Source organism: Triturus cristatus, chromosome 3_2 (genome assembly GCF_964204655.1).
Source record: "Triturus cristatus chromosome 3_2, aTriCri1.1, whole genome shotgun sequence".
NCBI lineage: Eukaryota > Metazoa > Chordata > Amphibia > Caudata > Salamandridae > Triturus > Triturus cristatus.
Window position 1 is genome coordinate 1,075,887,761 of NC_140584.1, and position 13,992 is coordinate 1,075,901,752.

The 13,992-nt window shown below is 39.0% G+C and overlaps 1 protein-coding gene across 7 annotated transcripts in view; it reads left to right on the forward strand.

Annotated features, from left to right (window-relative positions):
• The window catches only part of AUTS2 (activator of transcription and developmental regulator AUTS2), a 2,674,869-nt gene that overhangs the window by 2,630,435 nt on the left and 30,442 nt on the right, over nt 1-13,992 (forward strand). For all 7 annotated transcript variants that reach the window (XM_085649809.1, XM_085649808.1, XM_085649807.1 and 4 more), the window contains one exon: nt 5,567-5,662. In XM_085649809.1, coding sequence (XP_085505935.1) covers nt 5,567-5,662 — 96 coding nt within the window. The remainder of the gene's footprint in view (nt 1-5,566; nt 5,663-13,992) is intronic.

Consider the following 13,992-nt stretch of genomic DNA (forward strand, 5'->3'; position numbering starts at 1 on the left):
ACACCACAACTCCTGCCGTTGTTCTAATGGGAGAACAAAACACTTTTGCTCATAATACTGGTTTCTCCTCAGAAATAGTAGACCTCAGAGCAATAGTAGCATATTACAAAATAACATTAACATGTGAAAATGGACCGGCATTCTAAACTCACAGACTCAAGTGGCAGGCGGGATACCTTCGAGCAGCAGTGACTGGAACTGATTCCTGCTGAGGTGCTGCGGGACACGGATTATGGTGTGGGTCAGTCCATTTTTCCTGTCCCCTCACCCGCCTTCCAAACTAGACGATAGCCCTTCAGAAACCCAGTCTGTCACAATGCATTTAGGACCTCAGACTGGATGTCAATTGTGTACAAAACAGATGGTTTGCCATTTACTAAGACAATATTTAAAGGTACTGAAAGTGCTAAATTGCCCATGTGACCAATCAGCCTTGCGTTGACCACCCCTGCAGGAGAGTTACTATTTGTGTGGCTCTTGTATGGTATGAGAGTTACACCTGGTGAGTCCACGGGTACGATTATTACCGGCCAAACATGCAAGGCTTGCTGTGATGTGCAAAATGTGGAATCTGAGTGTTTCTTAAAAGATTTAAGAGATATTACAAAGCAACAGTAAATGCCTCTTCTACTCATTCAAGAGGCAAAAAAGCACTTTTGAATTGACATCCTTACAAAAAAACTTCTTTGTGAAAATTTTGAAAACTATGTCCATGTTGCCCTGTGATTAATTTTTTTTTTAAGATGTTGCAATTGGTCTTCATCTTTATGATTGTGGATCCTTTCACTCTTCAACAACTTCTGTCCTTCATAGTGGTGCAACGTGCAGTCATTTGTAACTCAGAATATATATTGTGAACGTTTGAAAGTACTTGTATTTCACTGGCATTGTCAATTTTTCATGCAAATACTAGCCAAGAAGTGGGATGTGGTTTAGGACCTCAGACATTTAAACACAACAGATTCCAGTACCACCCTCACTTGGGCAAACTCATATTCATTTTCAATTAGGCAACCAGTTAGTTACTATAGGAGTTCAATGGTCTCCTACTTCAGTACACATGGAAAAATGTGGAGCTGTGGAGATATATTGCAAAGCATAACATTTAGACGGTCATTTAGAATTAGGTGGAGCAGGAATTTCCACCCCACCAAATGAGTGTTCTGATCTAGAGGTGGAGCAACTGGTGAATTTATTCTCCTCAAATTGTAGAGGAACATTTTCTAATATGGTTGACGTTGGATAAAATGACAGTCGTCAGTTATGAAATCTTGGAAGCGTAAACATTTCCCAAAGGGGTTATTTGAAAGCAGCTCTAAAATAATATGATGAAAGAGTGTCCGTTTACATTTCTGGAAATAATAAAGTTACCTGGAGGACAGAAAATATGATTCATATAATCAAATAATACCTAAGAATCAGGTACTTAAATTTGCTGGGGAAAAGGGTCATATTTAATATTACCAATTACATTTTAAATTATTGTGCAATGAAATGATATCAAGCGCAGAAGCTGTCTAATTTATGACAATGAGATTTACAATGATTCGGTGCTGCTTAAAAGTTGAGGTCATGTCAATAAGATTTAATGAAATGTGTTTCTCCATTTTTTTTATGTTGGCAAGCAATGTCCTGACTTTTGCAGGTTTTATATACATTTGGATTAGCTGTAATTATTTCTCATGCTATTTTATTAAATGAAACCAGACTAAGAAAAAGACATCATAGTATTTGTGGAACATTTTTTTCAGGTAGAAAATAGGACTCTATGACAGGATTCTTCATGCCTTTAAGCCGGGACTGATGATACCATGTGGCTAGTGAGTGAGCAATTTCTTGGCAAGTGCTAGGTGATTTATTGTGCCATCCATGTGAAGATCTCCAAATCTATAATCAAAAAACACCCGAAGCAATTTAAAGGTTATGAAAAATATTTAGTGATAGTTGATGATAATGTTGGTTGAAACCTTCTTATGTGTATGCAAAGTTATAGCATTTAATGCATCCACAGAAGACCATTAATGAAGCAAATTCAGATTTTACATTTTGCGATTTATTATAGGTCTATATTAAACAGAAGGGACATATTACACATCTCAGGGGCACTTGCACAAACAGCAGCCCCTTTCATGAGAGCTTTCTATATTGAAAGCAAAGTGATCCCGCTCGGCCAACACTTGCTCCGATTAGCCTGGGCTGCTATTTAAGCATAGTGTCATAAGGACATCATTCAGAAGACAGTTTGCATCTTTCACAACCACTGGTGAGGAAATCAGGGTGCTGATCAATGTGCTCTGTTCGACCCCCTGTAAGAGGTCTGTGTCAGAAAACATGGCACCCACATTTTCAAAGGGAACCCTTTGGCCAACACAAAAGTATTTGCATACACAGACTCAAACCCTTATTGTGGCTACCCTCAGGCCTTCCCTCAGGGGGCAGGTTACTGTCTGACTACAATGATGGTGCACCAGTTGAGGTTGCAACTGAATCATGAAGTGTAATATCTGTATTGTGGCCTCTAAAGTGCCTCAGGGTCAGTGACTTTAAAAGCCCAAACACATGAGTGCATGAGCTTATACCCAGCAAAGGAGTAAACAAACTGCTCCCCTTCTGCAATTTTCCCACTACAAATTTAATGTGACATACAGGCCCACATCTTATTATTGTGGAGAGCAATTGTTTTGTGTAATAATGTTGCTGGACATTACAGAATTGAAATATCTTGCACCCCTAGTTATACTGGGCACCTTTAGGCTCCTGATTTTCTCTTTTCCCTCTAAACAAACACCATAACTACAGACCACTATGTCTCTGGGCATCGAGATCCCCTGCTCTGTAAGGATACCCAATTGTTGAAGACTATATCATATATATTGTTACCAGCAAGTGATAGATAACTCATTTAGATTCTTCAACATTTGGGTATCTATGCAGATCAGGGGATCTTAATGCCAAAGAAATAGTGTTGTGTAGTTATGGTGTTTCATTAGAGGAAGAAGAGAACACAAGGAGCCTAAATGTGCCCATTATAACTATGCGGCCAGATGGTTCAGCTCATTTTATATATGACTTTTATGTCCACCAAAGTTATTACACATGGAAATTGCTCTTTACAATTAGAAGATGTGGGCCTCTATGTCACATTGAATTTGTGGATATATATATATATATATATATATATATATGTATTATACATACCATTTGAAGTCAAATAACCCATGAACCATTTGTAGTGGTGCAAAAATTGCTTCATTACTACTGAAATCTAAGAAATGATATTGTTCTTACCATGATTTTGTTAAATGGTGCCTTCTTGAAAGTGGTGAAAGTGCTAAGAGGAGGATAGCCATATTTAAGTGATAATCACCAATTCAAGTGTCTGCTGGCCACAGTGCACTAGACCTGTAATAAGATAACGCATGTCCGAAGCAGCATTGATTGTGCTAATGGGCAGCAGGCTTTCATCTTGTTAAGGATACACGTATCTGAAGAGATCATCATTTACAAGCGGAGACGTGTTACGTTTTTGAGAGTTGCAAAATTGTCATACATCAATTAGCAAAAGCTTAGGATGGCTCATGACAAGTGCCGGGGCTGAAACATTCCTGCACACACACTAGCCGGGCTTTGAACCCCAAGGCTTCCTCTCTTTTACAAACCCACTTTAGCTGAGAATGCTAGAAATTGTAACTTTTCAAGACGCATGGCCTTTTGTTATAGATGGTTGATTTGATACGCTTTGGACCATTGCTGTGGTATCCAACTGATTGTTGTGTGATATTACCACATTGTTAAGTCACGCTCTGTGCCATTTTCAATCGCACTGTTCTTAAACCCAGTACCAATACTATGTTACTTTTAATTGCTGTTTTCATTGATTTAAATTAAACGAGTAATACAGATGAAATCAAAAATAAAGCAACGGCATGCGAAATCATTAATTAAATATTTAAAAGAAATACAGCTATACTGCTACTTATCTTACTCCGAAAAGAACACCTTTCTTAACAACTTGATATAGTACTGGGCTGACAATTCCTTCCGCTTGTGTATGTTTCGTGTTGAGTAACAAAGTGCACTGAATACAAACAGGGTTGCAAAAGAGAAGGGCATGTTAAAAGTATTTTGGAATGCAACATAAGAAGACTGCCTATTCACTGCGCTCTTAACTGGGCGGATCAGTCCATCATCATGCCAAAGTTTAGAGTTGGGCGTTACATGGGTGGTACTTGGGCAGATCAGGGCAAGCACACATAGTTCTTGATGCAAAACCCAATCTACCTATATGGTCAGGTTAGGCTTGGCATCAAAGAACCGGACCTCCTTGAAGCGGGCATTAACTTAATTTCTAGTGACATTTCACACATTCCCTGTGTGCTGCATTGTGCAGCACACATCCAATGAGTTGATTCTTTTACAATCTCTCTAGGCATAGGATTTTGAACTGGGTATAACCAATAACCTAATCCATTGACAGTTTTGCCCACTTGTACTCCAAATGTCTCAAAGATTTATTCACTACTTTTAAACTTTAATGACTTCATCTGCAGCCATTGTTAGCCTTGAATTGTCCCTTCTTTAATTAAATGCTGCTTTTTATGAGCGTTAAATGATTATTTCATACACGTCATTTGCAAACTAATGACTGATTGTCAAAAGTAGGACATGGTAGGAAACAATCTCGCTAAAGTTTATGCAGCTTGTGTTCACCAGAGCTCCAGAGAGGTCCTTTACTTAGAAGAATGATTGCACAAAATACATCTGGTTTCATGCTTTTGTAAATATTTACTTTAACTCATCGAAGTTTCCCAAATGTAGAATTGAACCAACGAAATGAGCCATAGATTAGCATTAGTTCTGGCAGAATATCCAGTAAAAATGTATAATGAGGTAATAATTGTGTGTGTGTATTCTCATTTCCAGGAGAAACTATTAAAAATCCAACGCACTAATTGAGTTTTAATGGAGTTAAAATCCTAAAACTCTTAATGTCTCATTTTTAATTAGCTGGCAATTTCCTCGGGCCGTGTTTGGCTCCCATCCCTCTTGCCTCAGATGCCCATTAAAGTCTGAAACCATTTAGGACTTCGATCCAATTTAATAATTAATAATTACAAAACCTCCTTATTTTTTAATGAGGGCCAGATCAGGGCGCAGTTTACCGGATGACTGACGAGAAGCTACTCCCAGGACTCGAACTAAAGAATTGTGGCCTTTGTAAAAATGCCACTGGCAGCCTTGTTATAGAGTCACTGTTATAGAGATTATAGTTTCCCTGACTCTCTTTCTTCCCTTTTCCATTTATTGCTGGTCAGCCATTGTTGTTTTTTGAAGGCATATCCATGCTAGGTTTTTAGGATATTCACATAAGATAATTGTGTAAGCTAAATTGCATACATTTACATATCCAATGGTTATCCAGAAATGATTACATGTATCTGGCCTTTATGGACAAATGATTAAATATATTCTATGTTGGAGATCACTGGTGTGATATTTTTATTTCTATTTCCTAAACTTTCATTTATTTTTCTTCTGAAACGTTCTCTCTTCTTTCTTTTTTTAGCTGTTCCACTCGTATCCTCCATCTGTTTCAGGAATTCCTCCCATGATTCCTCCAACTGGCCCCTTTGGCTCACTTCAGGGGGCGTTCCAGCCTAAGGTAGGTTCCAAAGATGTTATTTTCGTATTGTAAAAAATGTGACGAATACCATCCTCTTTAATATGATATAATGACTCGGCAATCGTCACATACTTAAGGACCATTGGCTCGAGTCCAAGGAGGGCTGACTCAACTGTTCATCTTTCCGAAGTCAACGAATTGAGCACCATTAGTTTGAACAAAAGAGACTTTTATTTACAACTCTATTAAATTGAGATTTCTGCAGTAGCAAGTGTTACATACAAATGTAAATAGGTTATTATCACAACCCTTAAGGCCTATATGAAAGGTCAAAGCTTAAATTGAATGTATTTACATATCTTCTCAACTACACAATTTAAGGCCAGACACCCAATGCCCTCTTGTAACTGAGGTGGAATGGAACCCCATGATTAATCTGAAGACTGGGCCTACTGCCATCTTGGAAACTGTGGGACCTCTTCTGCCTGTTGTCTCCCGGGTCAGACCTATTAACATGTGTCTTGTTAAAAGATATGCATAAAGGTCGAATGGAACTTGAATGGGCTCTATGCACTAGACACAAAACTGTCCAGATGCACAATCACAGAAGAATTTAGGAATGGAATTGTTGTAAACACCAGGTTTTAAGATGTCTTTTAAAGAGGAGCGAAACATGTTTCTCAATACCACATGGAGTGTGTTTCCCAACACCAGGGCAAAAGGAGAAAAGCAACACCCACAAAGCCTGGACTTCCTGAATTTTGTCTTTTACAGTTGTAGGGCACTCCACAATGTAAGCTGAGCAGGTAATTTAGGGGAAAGAGGGAGCAAGTTTTCATGGAAACTTTGTTACACTTACTCAAAGAGGGGAATGAGAGCTTTAATCTTTTTCAAGCCCACGTATAGTTTCCTTCATTGACTTATATAGCTCATATTTTTAACAATATGTTGAAGTCTAGGTTTCAGATTACAATTACAACTAAGTATATCATTGGTTCTCACTGGTTTAATGAGGCCGGACCACTTCGATTGGCTTCTGATGTTTATGATGCATGTGTTGGAAACAGTGTTGCCTGATTGAATATTGTTCAATGTAAAGGTGGCAGACGGGTTTGACTGTTTCCTTCCAACTCCTAGCGACTGTGCTGTGCCCATCATGTAACGATACATTCTGAGCGGTATAAACCTCTCCTTTCCATTGGGGTCGAACCAGTAGTATGGAAGACAAGCAACACGTCATCTGCAGTTTCTGCCTAGAATGTGAACAAGCATTGGCATAGCCAATAGGTCTTGCCTTTGGGACCTTATAAGTGTTTAGCCATGCAACAGTATAAATACTTATAAGGTCCCAAAAGCGAGACCTATTGGCTATGCCAAGCGGCCGTGAAAGTGATCGCGATCAAACATCAAAGCGGCCGCGAAAGTGAAAGTAATCGCGTCAAGCGCGGTGTGCGCGCCCGCGCACATGCACTGTAGCTCTAGGCTGGCCTGGTAGCACTTTTTGGAGCCCTCTCAAAAAGTGTCGCCAGACCAGCGCATGCGCTGGGTCAGGCGAGACCTAAAAAGGGTGTGGGGACACTATAGTTTTCAAACTTCACCATCTATGTGTTCAGCATGGTACTTCTCACCTAAAAACAAAGTTTAAAAGGCAGTCACTTAACTTCTGGAGGCGACTCTGGTCAACAGGAAGAGGATCTGTGATGCACAGTTATCTTACAGTTCGCCACTAATTGAGTTTAGCAGTCAAGTCAAGTCAAATAAGCTTTAATTCGGTTTGTATAAATACAACCATATAAGCTGAACAAAGTAATATACAATAAAAATATCATGACGCATAATCCAACAAATCCAAGGACAGATAATTATTCCTATACCGGCCCTAACATTTGCACTGAACGGTGAGACATAGATCAAAGATACATCCATATATATACATGTTTAAAAATATGTAAAATCAATTATATATCATTATGGCATAAGTAGAAATGCACGAGAAACATTAATTCCAACGAAATTAGTAATTCATGATTAATAATACCACCTCACAATAACAAGGTGCTTATGCATAAGTTGTAAGTAGGCCTAAACATTGTAATATTGAGTCATTAAAACGGATTTTGTCAATAATTATCACATATAAGTGAAGAAGAGCCTTGACACGATAAAGTGACGTGTACATCTACCTCGCAATAATGAAATTACTAATACGTAAACAGTTATAAGCTATATAAAGCGCAATTTCGCGTCCATAAAACATTAGTTTGCTCCACAATAAATGGCAACATCTTGTGCTAATAGAGCAAACTAAGTATATGTGCGAAATAGATTGCTGTCATAAAGTGACTTGTGCATAGCAAGATGGAATCATCTCATATTAATAAAATGACTTAAGCATATATGTAAAATAGATTGCTATCATAAAGTGACTTATGCATAACTATAACATCATGGCAAGACACGGTTGACATTATTCAAATAATTATAGATTTTCTAGCAGCTCTGCATTTCAGAATGTATAGTGCTACGTGGAAGCAAATGTCTAAGCTCTGAAGAGAACAGAGTAGATTCATGGCATCTGCAGTTAAACGGATGTTATATTTTAATAGGATCGGTTTCAAATAAAATTTCCTCAAAAATGTATAAAATTTACAGAATAACAGAAAATGGCAACAACTTTGTTTGGAAATATTGTCACACGGGCATTCTGCGCTAGAACCTACCCCAATCACAGGGAAGGATACGAGATGGTGTGCGATGCCCAACCTTAAACGTACGAGAACAAATCGGTGCGATTTCCTGGTCACTTCCACCAAATATGACTGAAGACCTTTTTTAAGATTAAACTACCTATAAAATACAGAGGTCTTTTGGGTCTGAATCAACTTATTCCTTTCTACTGTCTTGTAAAGAAGGAATGTGTCTTTAATTTCCTTCTTAGAAAGTAATATTACGTTGTCTGAATCTTTAGAGATCTTGATTCCGAATAAGGTATTATACCAGAAGATAATGTAATTCAGCCACTGAATACAGGAATGAAGGTCCAGCTTAAGACAGTCCTTAATTACAGACTGTGTAAACTCAGTTTCCTTTTTGTTCCAAATTGAACGCCATAATAGTAAAGGGCGTAAGGCAGCCAAATCTGATATATAGTTAAGGCCAGTTTCTTGGTGTATTAAATCAGATGAGGCTGCAACTGGGACACATAACAGACGTTTAAGGAAGATATTTTCGTTTATTTGCAATTGGGCCATAGAAGAATGGCCCCATAAACCAGCTCCATATAGGGCCGAAGAAACACATCTTGCGTTATATATGGTTTCCATATCTTTTATTCTGTGGTCCCCTATTTTTGAGGCAAAACGGAAGATACCATTAGAGTTTCTAGTCATTTTGTGGCCAATATTTCCTTGCTCATTAGTCCATTTACCATTAGCATCAAAACTGTTGCCTAAATAACAGAAGGTCTCAACTGCTTGAATCTTCGAGCCTTCTAGAAAAAAGGACCGTGATGATTTTAATTTTTTCCCACATATCATGGTAAATGTCTTTAATTTATTGATCAACAATTTCCTGTCATTAATAAAATCAGTAAAAACATCAATTAAACGTTGTAAACCCAGAGGGGTGCGTGAAATTAGGACGGCATCGTCCGCATATAGCAATACAGACACAACGGTATTATCTATTTTAGGGGCATCAGCAGGGGTTTTATTTAAAACCTCGGCGATTTGGTTTATAAAAAGGGAAAATAAAAGGGGTGCCAATACACACCCCTGTCTGATACCTCTTCGCACTGTGAAAAAAGGGGTTCGCTCTCCCATGGGTCCATAGCGTACACTGCATGAAAGTTTCTCATATATCCTTGCTAGAAAAAACACAATCTCGTTTGGGGCCCCTAGTTCGAGTAATACTGACCAAAGGAGCGAATGGTCCACTAGGTCAAACGCACTACTCAAATCGGCGAAACATAAAAACAGATTTCCCCCTTTTACCACTGTGTATTTATTAATAAGTAGTTCTAGATTAACACATTGTTCTATGGTCCCAATGCCCTTCCTAAAACCATATTGAACTGGGGTCAATATATTGGATTCTTCAGCCCATATTTCCAATCTTTTTCAAAGCACCCTACTCAACACTTTTATTGAGGAATCAAGTAATGAAATAGGGCGATAGTTGCTTGCTTCAGAGCGTGAACCCTTTTTGTAGAGTGGAACAATTAAGGATTCGGCCCAAGATATTGGAAAATTTCCTATAGCAGCAACATTAAAAATTCTTGCAAGGATTGGTGCCCAGAGATCCATTTCATCCTTATATAGATCAATCGGAACGCCATCCGGGCCGGGAGCCTTTCCCCCTTTGCTATTTGTCAGCCCTTCACGCACCTCCTCGACACTAATTGTTAGTGGTAATGTGGGCCACGTGAAATTATTTGATAAAAGAGGAGATATTAAAACGACCTTTTCTGGGTTAAAATTTTTTGAAAAGTGTTCGATCCATTCAGTGCAATTAACATGAGACATCAGCTCAGGAATATGATCTTCCTTTAAGAAAGGGCTATTTACAATTTCCCAAAAGAGTTTAATATTATTCAATTCACTTGCCATGGTTAATTTATCCCAGGCGTCTAATCTCAACACCTTTTTTTGTGCTAGAACCGCTTGTTTGTAATCTTTGCGTAATTTACAGACAAGAAATTGATTGCGGGGTTTAGACCTTAATGCTAATTTTAGGTTAGATAAAATCTTGGAACATTCGGATTCAAACCACTTCTTACCATCCTGTCTGGGGCCTTTGGTTTTCCTGGTTAGGATATTTCTTATCACATTATTAATATTAGCAAATTCCATACATCGCTTTTCAGAGACAGCTTCTTCGCTGAGGCAATAATTAATACAGTCTCTGCATTTACTGATCACATCCCGTTGGATCTTTTGTGGATCCAAGCCAACCCACTTTAGTCTCCTGCCATTCGGTCTGATAGGGAGGATATCAGTGATTGTGTGGGCAGTGTTAGTAATTCTATTGCCCCAAGCTAACAAAACTATGGAAATACTATTGTGATCGCTAACCACCTGTTCAGATATCCAAAGGTTCATATAAGGGCAATTCTTAGAAAATAAGATGTGGCCTATATTACTATTAGCTTCCCTACCGGTGAATGTGGGACATTTAATATGGCCCTCATTTATCATACAATCTAACAGCTCAAGATCGAATTTGGCCATTAAAGTATTAAGGGTCAAACCATATTCACAATGTGGGAAATGCAGCATGTCATCCTTTGTCCCATCAGCGGTCGAATAAGTTTTCAAGTAACCACAAGAGTTGGTAAATGTGGCGGGGCATGCTTGAATATTAACATCGCCTGCCCACAAAACTACCGCCAATTTATTAAATGTGTTTAGTAACCTGTCCAACTCCTTTTCCAATGGTTCTAAACAAACTCCTCTATCTTTTTGGAAATTATTATTATAGAAGTTTATTAGCACCAGATCTTTACCTTAGCAGTCATTGATATTACTTTACACAAATGCGTTGATACAAACATAGCAGAAGAGCTAAGATGTACGATAAAGATGGAAAATGTGCCAACTATTGATCCAGATTGTAGCAAATTTCAGAATTTCTTTAGGACCTCTCAAGACCAGACGAGCGTCACATTATACAGGGGTTTATGTGACTCTAAACACTTTAGCATGATTGGTTACATATTACTGCTTCCATAGTTACAAATCTGCTACAGTATCTAATGGTATATTTCTAGATCAATATGGATTTGTGGGGTGTGGCCTGTTTACAGAAGTTGTGTTTATCTGGGGGAAGCTGGCTAGCTTTGTTTTCTCTGTAATATTTGCACCAATAACCTGAATCTCTTTCTCTACCTCGGAAGAAAATGCTTTGAGAAATCAGTTGATCCTAGTTTGTCAGAAAGGTTAAATATAAATAATGACGAACAATGGGCACAGAATTAGACAGTTATCTAAGAGCAGGTGTTGCTTGAAATGCTCCACAGATAATGTAGCTTTCAAGAGCATAATTCATGTTACTGCCACAGTTCCACTAGAATAGATGCACACGGTCAACTTTGCTCAATGTCATCCGAGGTCAATGCGTTAAAAAGCTATTTTTTTCTCTGCTAGCATTAATTTACAACCGTTTTTTGATTGCAGCGATTAAAAATGTGCTGATCACCAAGAAGGACTCTGCTGGCCTTGAAATATATCTTTCCAGGCCATTGTCCCTGCTGATGATGTGGATTGCAGGTCATAAACCTTATAATCACTCTAATCATGCTCTTAACAACTCTGACACTTAATTGTGGCTGCTCCTCTGGGTGATTTGCTTGCTTATCTTGTACTGAGGGAAGTTTAATGTGCAATACATCAGTGTTTGCTTAAGGGATGATAAAAACAGGGGTATTTAAAAATCCCACAGGTTAATTTGTTGGTGTGCATTCACGTGATCATTTTAAGTGATGTTGATCACTTAGCTTAAACAAAGTTATTAAAACTCTTCGCTAATTTATCTTAGTAGAACACAGCCATTGGGACAGGTAGTTTTGTCAGAAGGAGTTTAAAAATTGTGTGTCGTTGCGTGCCTTGTTTAAATTTCATTAACAGAGAGAAAGTTAAATTGTGTTTAGGCAGTGCTTAATTTGTGGAACAAAAAAGCAGGGGCTGCTTGTACAGGTAAGAGCGGTGGGGCGTGGCGCAGTTGGGGGGAGTCGACAGACAATGGGATAGGTAAAATTAATTAAATAAATAAATAAAACCACTATACACGGTATGTCTTATTTATTCTGTAAGCACTATTTTCTTTAATGGTTTCTTCTACTGCAGGCACGACATGCTTTCCTGCAACATTCAGCACACCATGCGTACTTTCACGGGGCGCTTTTACAAAAAAAGCACCCCATAATGCGCTTTCACTTTAATAGTGGCCATGGACATTTCTTTTGACACGGCTCATCTAAAGAAAGGGGCGTGGCCTCTATTAACGTGAAAGCCACCATGGAGCGCTTGTAAACAACAAGCATTTGCAATGCAATAAGTCTCGTATTTTAGAAACTTTGACCTATTGGTATTGAAAATGACAATGCCTTTTATTATTGCATGTTTTTTAAACACAAATAAAAGTCATTGCCGTTTACAATACCAATGGCTCTAAATCCCGCAGTTGTGAGACATATTGCATTGCACATGCTTGTTCTCTCTCTTGTAGGTTCCTTCTTTCTCCGTTTGCAACTTGTTTGCAATCTTTTATTCCTCCGTCTCTCTGCGAAGTGCCGCTGGCCGTCGGAAACCACCAGCTCAAATTAAGCACTGTGTTTATCCATCCAAAGCCTTGTCGATTCAGATAGAGTGGACTCAGGTGCAATTGTCCTACGATCCACGCTTCCAACATTAATCCCTTTTAACTGGTTTCCATTGTGTGTAGCCAAAGCCCCCCCTAAAAAAATATCAAGAAGAAGGAGGCTGTCAGCTTTCTCCGCCCTTTCCGACCCCTGTATTCCCAGAAGCATTCACTGTTGTAGCGCTTCCTGTCTAAAACAAAAATGCCATTTCGGCGCTTTTTTTGTATTTTTTACATAATTTGGCTCCACCTTGCTGTCACTCCGTAAAGCGCCTGATTGAAGTGCTAGACTGGCTTATGCCTATACGTGCCAAGACTCAAGACTGAGTGCTAGGTCAGTTAGACATTATGAGCGTGCCATTACTCGCTTGGTTAAGGCCATTGTGGAAATAACTATCGCAGCTCACTGCAGGCTTATTTTCTAAACTCATAAAAAGCAGCAGTTATCTTTACTGTATGTCTTTAGGCTGATGTCACCACAGAGGAAAGGCAGTGTCACCCTAAGAATGTTGGGGGCCTGGGCAAGAAGTATTTTGGGCTCCTGATCAGATCATTTTGAATTTTGTTACCCATTTTCCACTATTTCAAGCCCCATCATGCCAGACAGCTTTGGAATGTACATTAATGATTGTGATACAGAATACACAGAAGTGAGGTAGAAAAAAGTTTGCATTCACAGGGGCCCCTTGGATGGTGAGGGCCGTGGACAATTGCCTGCCTTGCACGTGCCTTAAAAAGTCTCAGAAATGGCCAAGGATTGGTGGGCCCAGGAACGCGTGCTACCTGTGGATAGCCAGCAGAGACTGCGTGTGTACCACTGCTCTCAGTCGGCTCGCACAGCCAACTCCATCGTTTGCACCTAAATATATTTATGTTATAGCCATTTGCATAGCACCTTCTACTATTAGAGTGGTACCAAGGCGCTTTCTTAAGCTGGCCACCCTTTTTGAAGGGCTCTGGTATTTCCATTGATCGGGTGCGTAAGGTCGTTTGTGTATGTCAATTGAAGCTGT